General features: G+C 40.1%; 1 protein-coding gene across 2 annotated transcripts in view; it reads left to right on the plus strand.

Moving 5' to 3' along the window:
• Positions 1-13,641, plus strand: part of AP3B1 (adaptor related protein complex 3 subunit beta 1) — a 524,279-nt gene that overhangs the window by 100,808 nt on the left and 409,830 nt on the right. For both annotated transcript variants that reach the window (XM_073623849.1, XM_073623855.1), the window contains exon 4: positions 7,773-7,868. In XM_073623849.1, the coding sequence (XP_073479950.1) occupies positions 7,773-7,868 (96 nt within the window). The remainder of the gene's footprint in view (positions 1-7,772; positions 7,869-13,641) is intronic.

Below are 13,641 nucleotides of genomic sequence, written 5' to 3' on the forward strand. Positions count from 1 at the left end.
TTGCTATGTATTTAATTATATTTAATTTATGGCACTTCCACTTTAGTAGATATAAGCATAGGAGGGATAGGCATACTAACGCTGTTTTTAAAAAAAATATTTGCACAAATACCAGTAGGTAATTTTAAACAGCTGGGACAGAGGTTTTTTTAACCTACAGTTATAGCTCGTTACTTGCTTTATAGTAGACCTGTATGATTAATGGTTAAAATCGCGATCTCGATTCAACAAAATCAGACAGACTTTAGATTTGAAACATGCTTCAAATCTTTCCGACGGACTCGAGTCCGGTCGAAAAATCCGCTCGTCTGTATGCTAGTCCGATGGACGAAAACCCACGCTAGGGCAGCTATTGGCTACTGGCTATGAACTTCTTTATTTTAGTCCGGTCGTCCGTCATCACGTACGAATCCGTCGGACTTTGGTGTGATCGTGTGTAGGCAAGTCCGTTCGTTCAAAAGTCTGACGAAAGTCCATCCGGAAGGGCCGTCGGACTTTTGTTGGTGAAAAGTCCGCTCATGTGTACGAGGCCTTAGACACCGCTGACATCTTCTCTGGTGTTTCTTCCGGGTTCTTGGGCTCTGGAGCAGCGATGAAATCACTTTCGCGCATGCGTGTGTGAGCCACTGGTCAAGGCACAGGGCCCTGAAGAAACGGCACGAGCGGCTGTTCCTTCAGTGCGCATGCGCAGATGGAGGCGGGGTATATAGTAAATATCTCCTAAACGTTGCAAGTTTAGGCGAGATTTACAGTACCTACAAGTAAGCCTTATTATAGGTTTACCTGTAGGTACAATTAAACTTTACTTCCTCTTTAACTTCTTTGGCTCCAGAGTATATCAAACATGCTTTACTGCATACACAGTGAGGGGGGGGGGGGGATTATTTGATCCCCTGCTGATTTTGTACGTTTGCCCACTGACAAAGAAATGATCAGTCTAATTTTCTTGGTAGGTTTATTTTAACAATGAGAGACAGAATGACAACAAAAATAACCAGAAAAAAGCATTTCAAAAAAGTTATTGATTTGCATTTTAATGAGTGAAAAAACTATTTTACCCCTTCGCAAAACATGACAGTACAGACGGTCACCTGTTTACAAACATCTGACTCCTACTTACAAATGGAGGGAGACCACAGGAAGTGAGCGGAAATCTACCCCTAGGAAGGGAAATTCTCTCCTGTAAGAGTTATGGGAAAAAGGTACCTCCACTGATGCTTTATCACCAATCTTTGTTTCTACAACAACCCAAAATTTTCAAAATCCAATTGTCACAACGAAAGAGAGGTGAAATTTTCTGTACAGGGGGCACAGACAGCAAAAGAAACGTTACAGGGGTGTTAACCCTTCCCTACGCTATCCAAAAAGCCTAAAAATATTTTTTTGGGGCTGGAGCTACACTTAAAAAATGTACCTGTTCCAACTTACAAACAGATTCAACTTCAGAACAAACCTACAAACCCGATCTTGTTTGTAACCCAGGGATCGCCTGTACTTGGTGGCAAAACCCTTGTTGGCAATCAGAGGTCAGACATTTCTTTTTAAAAAAAAAAAATCACGATCTCGATTCAACCCCTCTTACAATCTTTATGCAGAATTTCTCGATTCATTCATGTAACAAGTGTAGAGAGTGCTCTGTTTACATTCCTTGTAATAGGATTAAAATTGACACTTTACGCGACCCGTCCCGCCGAGTTTGTGTGCAGAAGCAAACGCATACATGAGTAGCGCCCGAATATGAAAATGGTGTTCAAACCACACATGTGAGGTATTACCGCGATCTTTAGAGCGAGAGCAATAATTCCAGCCCTAGACCTCCTCTGTAACTCAAAATATGCAACCTGTAGAATTGTTTTAAATGCTGCCTATGGAGATTTTTAAGGGTAAAAGTTTGTCGCCATTCCACAAGCGGGTGCAATTTTGAAGCCTGACATGTTGGGTATCAATTTACTCAGCGTAACATCTTTCACAATATGAAAAAAAAATTGGGCTAACTTTACTGTTGTCTTATTTTTAATTAAAAAAAGTGTATTTTTTCCAAAAAAAAGTGCACTTGTAAGACCGCTGCGCAAGTACGGTGTGATAAAGTATTGCAACAACCACCATTTTATTCTATAGGGTCTCTGCTGCTAAAAAAAGAAAAAAAAAATGTTTGGGTGTTCCAAGTAATTTTCTAGCAGAAAATAATTTTTGCTTGTAAACAAATGTCAGAAAAGGTTTAGTCTTTAAATGGTTAAACTTCCTTCATTTACACCGGAGTTCTTTTTCTTTGATAAAAGAACAAAAAGATACTTTGTTTCTATGTATTTGCCTGTTGTGATTTACACCCATTATATTCTCTAGGATGTTAGAAAAAAAATATATAATGTTTGGGGATTCTAAGTAATATTCTAGCAAAAAAAAAAAAAAATATTTTAAACTTGTAAAATACTGGTGATCAAATACTTTTTTTTCCCCCCTCACTGTACAGGTTGATTTTACTGTTGTAGGTTTAGTAACTCTTCCACTTTCTTTACCAGAGAAAGTAAACTCTTAAAGAAAATTTTCCCTCCCCTGCAAAGTGAAGACATAATGTGCTAGTAAGCATCGCATACTAGCACATTATGTGACACCTGCAAAACTAAGCCCGTGTTGTCCCCACTGGAGGCCACATCCATCTTCGCCCGTCTTCCTTCCGGGGTGGCGGACTCCGCCTCTGTGACTGGCTGGAGCCGCGCAACGTCACTCCAACGCATACACATGGGAGCTGCTGGTCACGGCACTGTCTTCTAAAGAAACCGTTTTTTTTAGAGAGCATTGGCGCAGTATACAGTAAATATCCCCTAAATGGCGCACGTTTAGGAGATGTTTACAGTACCTATAGGTAAGCCTTATTGTAGGCTTACCTATTGGCATAAAGTATACATGGAGGTTTACAACCTCTTTAACCACTTCCCGCCCAAGGATGTCATATGACGTCCTGGACTTTCAGTGGGAATATCTGAATGATGCCTGCAGCTACAGGCATCATTCAGATATCCTTGTTTTCAGCCGGCGATTCTGTGCACCATAAGAATGATCATAGTGGCATTTCCGCCGCTTAATTGTTCTTATAGGTGACGGGATGGGACATCCCCCCTCCCGCCGCCATACGGTGCTTCTCCGGGGTCTCCCGTGCCATCGGGGACCCGGAGAAAGAATCAGCCGCCGCTGGATGACGAGCATAGAGATGACCGATGACCAGATGGTCACCGGTCATCTCTATGACCGTCGAAAGCCTGGGCGCAATGTTATGACGTTACGTCCGGGCCGTGGATGTAGCAAAGCCGCGATCGTGGCTGGTAAGCATGAGATCATGGATTTTTTTTTTTTTTTCTGATCTCATGCTTTCCAGCCTGGAGGAGAGATGTGGGGTCTTATTGACTCCGCATCTCTCCATAAAGAGGACCTGTCCCGAATGATTCCTATTAAGAGCCCTTTCACACTGGGGCGGTTTGCAGGCGCTATTGCGCTAATAATAGCGCCTGCAAACCGGCCCGAAAGTGCCGCTGCTTTTATTCCGATGTGATGCGCTGGCAGGACGGTTAAAAAAAAAGTCCTGCCAGCAGCATCTTCGGAGCAGTGAAGGAGCGGAGTGTATACCACTCCTTCACCGCTCCTGCCCATCGCATACCGACGGTAAAACGCCGCTAATAATAGCGGCGTTTTACCGCCGACGCCGCCTCCGCCCCAGTGTGAAAGGGCTCTTAGGGATGTTTACATTCCTTGTAAAAGGAATAAAAGTGATAAAAAAAAAAATGTTGTAAAAAAATTTAAAACGCCCTTGTCTCCGGTAGTTTGTGCTCAGAAGGCACACGTTAGTCCCACCCACATATGTAAACGCTGTTCAAACTACACACACGCCACGTGCATTAGAGCGCAAGAAACAATTCTAGCTCTAGACCTCCTCTGTAACTGTAAACATGTAACCTGTAAAAAATTTTAAAGCGTTGCCTGTGGAGAGTTTTAAGTACTGAAGTTTGGAGTCATTCCATGAGTGTGCGCAATTTTAAAGAGTGACATGTTGGGCATCTCTTTACTCGGCATAACATCATCTTTCACATTATACAAAAAAATTGGGCTAACTTTACTGTTTTGTTATTTTCTACATCATGATTTGATAAATACCGTGCGAGATAAAAAGTTGCAATGACCGCCATTTTATTCCCTAGAGTGTCTGCTAAAAAATATATAATTTTTGGGGGTTCTGAGTAATTTTCTAGCAAAAAAATTATGATTTTTACATGTAGGAGAGGAGTTCCTGAATAGGCCTGGTATGAAAGTGGTTAAAGTTCAAACTTCTGCACACACACACAGAGTTGTGCTCATAAGTTTACATACCCTGGCAGAATTTGTTTTCTTGACCGTTTTTCAGAGAATATGAATGATAACACAAAAACTTTTCTTTCACTCATGGTTAGTGTTTGGCTGAAGCCATTTATTATCAATCAACTGTGTTTACTCTTTTTGAATCGTAGTGACAACAAACTACCCAAATGACCCTGATCAAAAGTTTACATACCCCAGTTCTTAAAGGGGGAAATACACGGTATTAACATCAATGAAAGCTTGAAGTCTTTTGTGGTATTTGTGGATGAGGCACTTTATCTTCTCAGATGGTAAAGCTGCCCATTCCTCTTGGCAAAAAGCCTCCAGTTCCATGGTTTTGGATCATTGTCATGTTGGAATGTCCTAGTACGTCCCATGCGCAGCTTCCTGGCTGATGAATGCAAATGTTCCTCCAGTATTGTTTGATATCATACTGCATTCATCTTGCCATCAATTTTGAACCAAATTTCCTGTGCCTTTTGTAGCTCACACATCCCCAAAACATTAGTGTACTACCTCTGTGTTTCACAGTAGGAATGGTGTACCTGTCGTCATAGGCCTTGTTGATGCCTCTCCAAATGAAGCATTTATGGTGGTGGGCAAAAAGCTCAATTTTGGTCTCATCACTCCAAATGACTTTGTACCAGAAGGTTTCAGGCTGGTCTCTGTGCTGTTTGGCGTATTGTAAGCGGGATACTTTGTGGCTTTTGCGTAGTTATGGCTTTCTTCTGGTGACTCGACCATGCAGCCCATCTTTCTTCAAGTGCCTCCTTATTCATCTTGAAACGGCCACACCACATGTTTTCAGAGTCCTGTATTTCAGCTGAAGTTATTTGTGGGTTTTTCTTTGCATCCCAAACAATTTTCCTGGCAGTTGTGGCTACAATTTTAGTTGGTCTACCTGACCGTGGTTTGGTTTCAACAGAACCCCTAATTTTCCACTTTTTGATTAGAGTTTGAACACTGCTGATTGCTGATTTCTCAATTCCTTGGATATCTTTTTATATCCCTTTCCTGTTTTATACGGTTCAACTACTTTTTCCCGCATATCCTTTGATTATCCTTTTGTTTTCCCCATGACTCAGAATCCAGTAACGTCAATGCAGCACTGGATGAAAGATGCAAGGGTCTGTCAGGAGTCCAGAAACTCATTGACCTTTTATACATACACACACACACACACACTAATTACAAGCAAACAGATCACAGGTGATATTAGAGTCTTTGAGGTCACTCAAATATATGTGTTTTTTAATCTGTCTGTACATAACCGTTCTAACTTTATTCAATTAAAAACTTCAAATTTTTAATAATTTACGCGTGTGCCTACAAAGTCCATAGCTTTAGTCTAATCTCTTCTAAAGATCACAGGTGAGGATGGTTAGCTTTTAATAGCCATTCAAACCATTTTGTATCAATGTGTGTGCATGTTATCGGGCCAAAATCGCCAAACTTTTTTGATCAGGGTAGTTTCTGTTGTGATTATGATTTAAAAAGAGTAAACACAGTTGAATGATGACAAAAAAAATAGGTAGTACTACCTATCTACCTATCTGTCTGCGCGTTTCGCCGCTAGGCTTCCTCAGGACACGGCCAAGCTTCACAGACGAGACAGATAAGAGAATATGTTTCTTTATCTTGTTTGGAATGCACAATCATGTACAGTCGCGATACGGTGGGTAATTCACTCAATGTTTAAAGAAATATATTAGGTATCGCTGAATGTATGAACAGGGGCATGTGAACACACAGTGGATTGCTGTCTCCCAGGGGCATGCTGTGATATTGAAACTTTAAACATACAGCGATTGGCTGTTGGTCTATATATAGCCATCAGCAGTACTGGAATTCAAATCCAGCATTCACTGTGGGATACTATTTGATGGCCCTCCTCTCTTTGATGGCCTTTCCCAAAATAAGGAATACTATTCACATGCCCCTGTTCATACATTCAGCGATACCTAATAAATCTCTTTTGAGTGAATTACCCACCGTATCATGACTGTACATGATTGTGCATTCCAAACATATTCTCTTATCTATCTCGTTTGTGAACCTTGGCCGTGTCCTGAGGAAGCCTAGCGGTGAAACATGTAGACATACAAGGGCTCACTGCACAATATTCATAGATGCATTCATTTAATTTATTAAATTTTTTTTTTTAATATATATAATTTTTTCTTCCTGCTTCTCTATTCAAAGCTGTGACCTTAAAGTACACATGAGTTCCTGTTTTCTACTTGTGCAATTTATTAATTTTTTTCTTTGCCTAGTTTTACAACTACTCACAGGGTAGAGTTTGGGCCAAGGAGGATGTTATGCCTTTGAGTCTTTAAAAATAACCTTTTTCCTTCTTGTACAATTGTGTGCATACAACATGTGGTAATAACACCTGAATGTACAGTACATGTTTGTGCATGGAACACCCCTGACCCCCCGTGATATGAATTTTTTTTTTTTTTTTGGTAGAACAGTAGAGGGTAAAGCTAACTGGATTAAAAAAAAAAATGTTTTTATTGTCCCTTTTTTGTTCCCTTGTCTTAAGTGATCACAAAGCTGAAAAATGGAAAAAATCATGTGCAGAAATCATCCGAGCACATTTCTCGTCCTTAATGATTTGAATGCTATTTATCAAATGCTGTCCCATGAATTTCGTATTTGGAGCCCAAGCTGCTCTAGTCCTTGTTGGGCTACGTACCAGATGTTAGCAGATGACAAAGGATGCAGAGTGTGAACCTGTACCTTGCTGGTGGTACAGACCAAAATCAAAGGTTTAGTCAATATGTCATGAAGTTTGATGTTCTAGCATTGATAAACTAATTAAACAGACCTTCCTGTGTTGCCCGGGACTAATGCGGCCCCGTTGTGATTAGTTTCACAGCCAGGCATGTAGTACGGCTGAATGGCAGTAAGTGCAGAGAGAGTGGTGTAGTCACGCTTCTCTACGCACTCCCCTATCTGGGCACAGAGTGGTTTCAAGCAAAGGAGCCATTCTCAGCAACCCGCTGCTGTTCAGTGCACAGGCCTCTTGTGGTCAGTATTGATTTGCTCTAATCTAAAGCAGAACAAGGACAAGTGTTGTATTTTGAAACCTTCTGTGATTTAATATTGTTATGTCTTTTGCCCCAGCAACCATAAAAGTGCCTCTCTGGAGATTGAGAGTATATAATTTTGTTTTAAGTCAAAAGTTTGAAAATGTTCTATGTTGACACATTGAACACACAGAGCATTAAGACGCAGGCTCCTCTTACGTGTCGATGTAGCCACCTGTTTTCCTTTTTAAACCATTCAACAAATCAACTTGAGTTTTTTTTACTCCCCTGAGCTACAATTGAGAGAGACATTATTGCCTGTGCGATTTTATTTTTATTTTTTTTCCTACCTTTTGTCAAGCTAATTCAATTTCTATTTTCCATGTTTTCTAGATAAAAAAGCTGGTGTATGTTTACCTGGTACGGTATGCTGAGGAACAGCAAGATTTGGCTCTGTTATCTATCGCCACTTTTCAACGTGGTTTAAAAGTAAGTTTCTTTTCTGTGGTTTAGGCAAAATTTAGAGAAAATTGTATATCTTTTATGAATTAGAATGGATTAAATGTGTACTCAAAATGACTCCTAAAGTGTGAAATTGAACATTTTAAGAAATTGTTGGAAGTTTTTAAAGATTAACTCTACTTGAGAAAAAATATTCCCTTCTGGATGAGTAACGTAAATTGCAGGGATTTTACCAGACTTTGATGCAGATTCCTACTTTTTGTTGCTCTGAAGAAATAATGGTTGGTTTGTCTGTGACCATGTGCAAAATGAATGGGAATGATTTCATAATTACCAATCAGCTGCTGCACTTGCATGCTTCTAATGAGGAAAGTGGCAGTCTGCATCCCTTTTTAGACCTAATTTCCTTTTGGAAGTATCTTACCAAAAATGACACGGTTGCAGGGGATGCCTAAAATTTAACTTGTATCTTAGTGCAGACTTCTGGGAAAATCGGTGCTCCAATTGCATAAGCAGGAAAGGTTTCTAGTGGGGCTTTCTGTACACCATCTGTGTACAGAATGCTTCCAGCTTGCGATATTGTATTGCATTTTACAAAAAATTAAAGTGGTTGTTAAGGCACAAGGTTTTTTACCTTCATGCATTCCATGCATGAAGGTAAAGCCTTCTGTGTGCAGCAGCCACCCTAAGACTTTACCTGAGCCCCCTCTCGATCGAGCAGCGGCTCAGCTCGGGTGCCCCCATAGCAAGCTGCTTGCTGTCGGCACCTTGCAGAAAGGAGGGGCCAGGAGTACTGACATGGGACCCGAGAAGAGGAGGATCCGGGCTGCTCTGTGCAAAACCACTGCACAGAGGAGGTAAGTGTAACATGTTTATTTTTTTAAATAAAAAAACAAGACTTTAATATCACTTTAAAATAAGTTGCAGGTTGAAAAGGAAAGGTTATTTTTAATAAGGTTCAATTACAGAATGACTTGTTTCGCAGTTGTATATTAGAAGTAGTACATAGCAGAGTCCAGCTGTAAAGAAAGGGGGATGACTAATCCGTATGCATGTAATACCCAGTACAAAGGGGTAGACAACTTTCGGGTGAATAGTTTGCAAGCATTAAAGTGATATTAAACCAATGAATTTTTATTTTAAATTAAAACAACAAACTTCCTCTCTGCCTTTCAAAGTGCTTGCTGACTCTTTCATATGTCTGATGTCTTCAACATAGTAGAACTATTCTGGAATGGAGGGTGGAGTGGTAGATTCCCAGAGCGTCGGGATACAGAATTGGGCTGCATTAAGCAGATGTGTACTATGAATTTTGTTTATGCCTTTTTAGAGGTATCAAATTTTGCTGTATAAGAGAAAAAAGGCAGGAGAATCTAGGACAGGCCTTTCAGTGAATTTTAGCACTATAGCACGTACCAGCTTCCAAAAGGTCTGAATTGCCAAACTAACCCAGAAGTGAAGGAAGTCTTCTGGAGTTTCACCACATTGCCAACAATCTGCAGGGATAGATGGAGTGGAGTTTCAAGGGTGTACAATACCATCTGAGTATAATTTTGTAGCCCGATTCCCGATACTTGCTGCTTTTTAGAGGATTTGTAGGGAAGTATGAACTTTTGATCGCACGTTATATAAATGAATATGGAGGTCCTTCTCCCATTGGTCTAAGAATGGGAGTTGAGCCTGTAAAATTTTATTGGAGAATTATTATTTTTTGTCCAGGAAAGGGCATAGACCCTGTGATATAAGCTTGTTTTATAGGTAAATTCATATGCCACAGGGTCTATGACTATCAAGCCTGTGCCCTGTAGTGTATTCAAGAGAGAATTTCCAAGTAAGTCAAAATGCCTTCTTTTTTTTTTTTTTTTTCTTTTACAGCCACTGTAGTTTTCTGTAAACTTCAATGCAATATGGCAAACTGGAGGTGTTCTGTGCACTGTTGGTGTACCGAATGCCCCCAAAAATGTAATTTCATGCTTATGTAGTTGGCTCACAGATTTTCCCAGAATGGCGTGCATTTAAGCAGAAGTAAAATTTTAGGCATTCCTCCATTTGGAATTTTAGTTTTGGTGAGATGCTTTACTAGGGGTAATAATGCTAAAGGGATGCAGACACTGCAGTTTTTCAGAGCACGAAGAGTACGCCAGGTAGATCATGATTCAACCCCCCCTCACGATCTTAAAACAGCATACCATACTATACTATACCATTATAACATTTAGTTCTTTTAGATCAAAGAGATGAACTTCAAGAGGAACTGCAAGCTGCTCATATAATTTGTAATAAAAACATCTTTGCCATTCTGAAGCTTCCCTCTATATATATATATATATATATATATATATATATATATATATATATATATATATATATATATATATATATATATATATACTGTGATTCTGTACTTGCCAAATATCGTGCAGGAATCTCCCTCCACTGAGTCTGGCTGCAACCATTTTAGCCACTTCAACCCCGGAAGGATTTTCCCCCTTTCTGACCAGGCAATTTTTTGCAATACGGCACTGCGTCGCTTTAACTGACAATGAAAATTTATGTCCCTTTTTCCCCACAAATAGAGCTTTCTTTTGGTGGTATTTGATCACCTCTACATTTTATTTATTTTTTTACGCCTAAAAAAAAAAAAAAAAAAGGCAACAATTTTGCAAAAAACATAATATTTTATAGTTTTTGCTATAATAAATATCCCAATTTAAAAAAAAAAAAAAAAAAATGTTCTTAGTTTAGGCCGATATGTATTCTTCTAGATATTTTTGGTAAAAAAAAAATCGCAATAAGAGTATATTGATTGGCTTGCGCAAATGTTATAGCGTCTACAAAATAGGGGATAGATTTATGTCATTTTTATTAATAATAATAATAATAATAATATATTTTTTTTACTAGTAACTAGTGGCGATCTGCGTTTTTTATCAGGATTGCGATGGACAGATCGGACATTTTTGACACTATTTTGGGACCATTGACTTTTATACAGCGAGTTAGAGCTAAAAATAGCCATTGATTACTGTATAAATGTCACTGGCAGGGAAGGGGTTAACACTAGGGCGATCAAGGGGTTAACTGTGTTCCCTGGGTGTGTTTTAACTGTAGGGGGGATGGGACTGACTAGGGGGAGGAGAGAGATCGGTGTTCATACTCAGTATGTACGCCGTGAGAACCGGGATTTGTGTGTTTACACTCACAGGTCCCGGTTCTCGCTTTGTCTCAAGTGATTGCAGGTGCCCGGCGGTCATTGCACCCGCTAGGCACGCGCATCGGCTCCAGGGACGCACGGCGGGTGCTGCTGGGACGTCTTAAAGGAGCGATGTACAGCTATGGAGATTTGCTGAGCCAACCTGCCGCAGCGGCTGGTCGGCTAGTGGTTACCTTTGGGCAGCTGAAGCGGCTGCCTGTTCACTTCCTGGATTTACAGACACCCATTGGCCCTCTTATGATTCCTCCCCCCTACCTTCCTGGCAAACTCTGAGAGAGAGAGCTTTGCATGATGTTGTAAGCCTAGGATTTTTACCAGACAAGAAACAGGAAGTGGGCTGTATAAGGTATTTCCTGGCAGAAAAAAAAACGTTTTACTATCAAAAGTTAACCACTTGAGCCCCGGACCATTATGCTGCCTAAGGACCAGAGGTCTTTTTCCAATTTGGCACTGCGTCGCTTTAACTGCTAATTGCGCGGTTATGCAATGCTTTACCCAAACGAAATTTGCGTCCTTTTCTTCCCACAAATAGAGCTTTCTTTTGATGGTATTTGATCACCTCTGCAGTTTTTATTTTTTGCGCTATAAACGGAAAAAGACCGAAAATTTTGAAAAAAAATGATATTTTCTACTTTTTGTTATAAAAAAAATCCAATAAACTCAATTTTAGTCATACATTTAGGCCAAAATGTATTCGGCCACATGTCTTTGGTAAAAAAAATGTCAATAAGCGTATATTTATTGGTTTGCGCAAAAGTTATAGCGTCTACAAACTAGGGTACATTTTCTGGAATTTACACAGCTTTTAGTTTATGACTGCCTATGTCATTTCTTGAGGTGCTAAAATGGCAGGGCAGTACAAAACCCCCCCAAATGACCCCATTTTGGAAAGTAGACACCCCAAGGAAATTGCTGATAGGCATGTTGAACCCATTAAATATTTATTTTTTTTGTCCCAAGTGATTGAATAATGACAAAAAAAAAAAAAATATTTACAAAAAGTTGTCACTAAATGATATATTGCTCACACAGGCCATGGGCCTATGTGGAATTGCACCCCAAAATACATTCAGCTACTTCTCCTGAGTACGGGGATACCACATGTGTGTGACTTTTTGGGAGCCTAGCCGCGTACGGGACCCCGAAAACCAATCACCGCCTTCAGGATTTCTAAGGGTGTAAATTTTTGATTTCACTCTTCACTGCCTATCACAGTTTCGGAGGCCATGGAATGCCCAGGTGGCACAACCCCCCCCCCCAAATGACCCCATTTTGGAAAGTAGACACCCCAAGCTATTTGCTGAGAGGCATATTGAGTCCATGGAATATTTTATATTTTGACACAAGTTGCGGGAAAGTGACACTTTTTTTTTTGCACAAAGTTGTCACTAAATGATATATTGCTCACACAGGCCATGGGCCTATGTGGAATTGCACCCCAAAATACATTTAGCTGCTTCTCCTGAGTATGGGGATACCACATGTGTGGGACTTTTTGGGAGCCTAGCCGCGTACGGGGCCCCGAAAACCAATCACCGCCTTCAGCGTTTTTAAGGGTGTGAATTTTTGATTTTACTCTTCACTGCCTATCACCGTTTCGGAGGCCATGGAATGCCCAAGTGGCACAAAACCCCCCCAAATGACCCCACTTTGGAAAGTAGACACCCCAAGCTATTTGCTGAGAGGCATGGTGAGCATTTTGCAGCTCTCATTTGTTTTTGAAAATGAAGAAAGACAAGAAAAAACTTTTTTTTTTTTTTTTCTTTTTTCAAATTTCAAAACTTTGTGACAAAAAGTGAGGTCTGCAAAATACTCACTATACCTCTCAGCAAATAGCTTAGGGTGTCTACTTTCCAAAATGGGGTCATTTGGGGGGGTTTTGTGCCACCTGGGCATTCCATGGCCTCCGAAACTGTGATAGGCAGTGAAGAGTGAAATCAAAAATTCACGCCCTTAGAAAGCCTGAAGGCGGTGCTTGGTTTTCGGGGTCCCGTACGCGGCTAGGCTCCCAAAAAGTCTCACACATGTGGTATCCCCGTACTCAGGAGAAGCAGCAGAATGTATTTTGGGGTGTAATTTCACATATTCCCATGGCATGTTTGAACAATATATCATTTAGTGACAACTTTGTGCAAAAAAAAAAAAAAAAAATTTGTCTCTTTCCCGCAACTTGTGTCGCAATATAAAATATTCCATGGACTCGACATGCCTCTCAGCAAATAGCTTGGGGTGTCTACTTTCCAAAATGGGGTCATTTGGGGGGGTTTTGAACTGTCCTGGCATTTTATGCACAACATTTAGAAGCTTATGTCACACATTACCCACTCTTCTAACCACTTGAAGACAAAGCCCTTTCTGACACTTATTGTTTACATGAAAAAGTTTTTTTTTTTTGCAAGAAAATTACTTTGAACCCCCAAACATTATATATTTTTTTAAAGCAAATGCCCTACAGATTAAAATGGTGGGTGTTTCATTTTTTTTTTTTCACACAGTATTTGCGCAGCGATTTTTCAAACGCATTTTTTGGGGAAAAAACACACTTTTTTAAATTTTAATGCACTAAAACACACTATATTGCCCAAA

Source organism: Aquarana catesbeiana, linkage group LG01 (assembly GCF_042186555.1).
Source record: "Aquarana catesbeiana isolate 2022-GZ linkage group LG01, ASM4218655v1, whole genome shotgun sequence".
Lineage (NCBI taxonomy): Eukaryota > Metazoa > Chordata > Amphibia > Anura > Ranidae > Aquarana > Aquarana catesbeiana.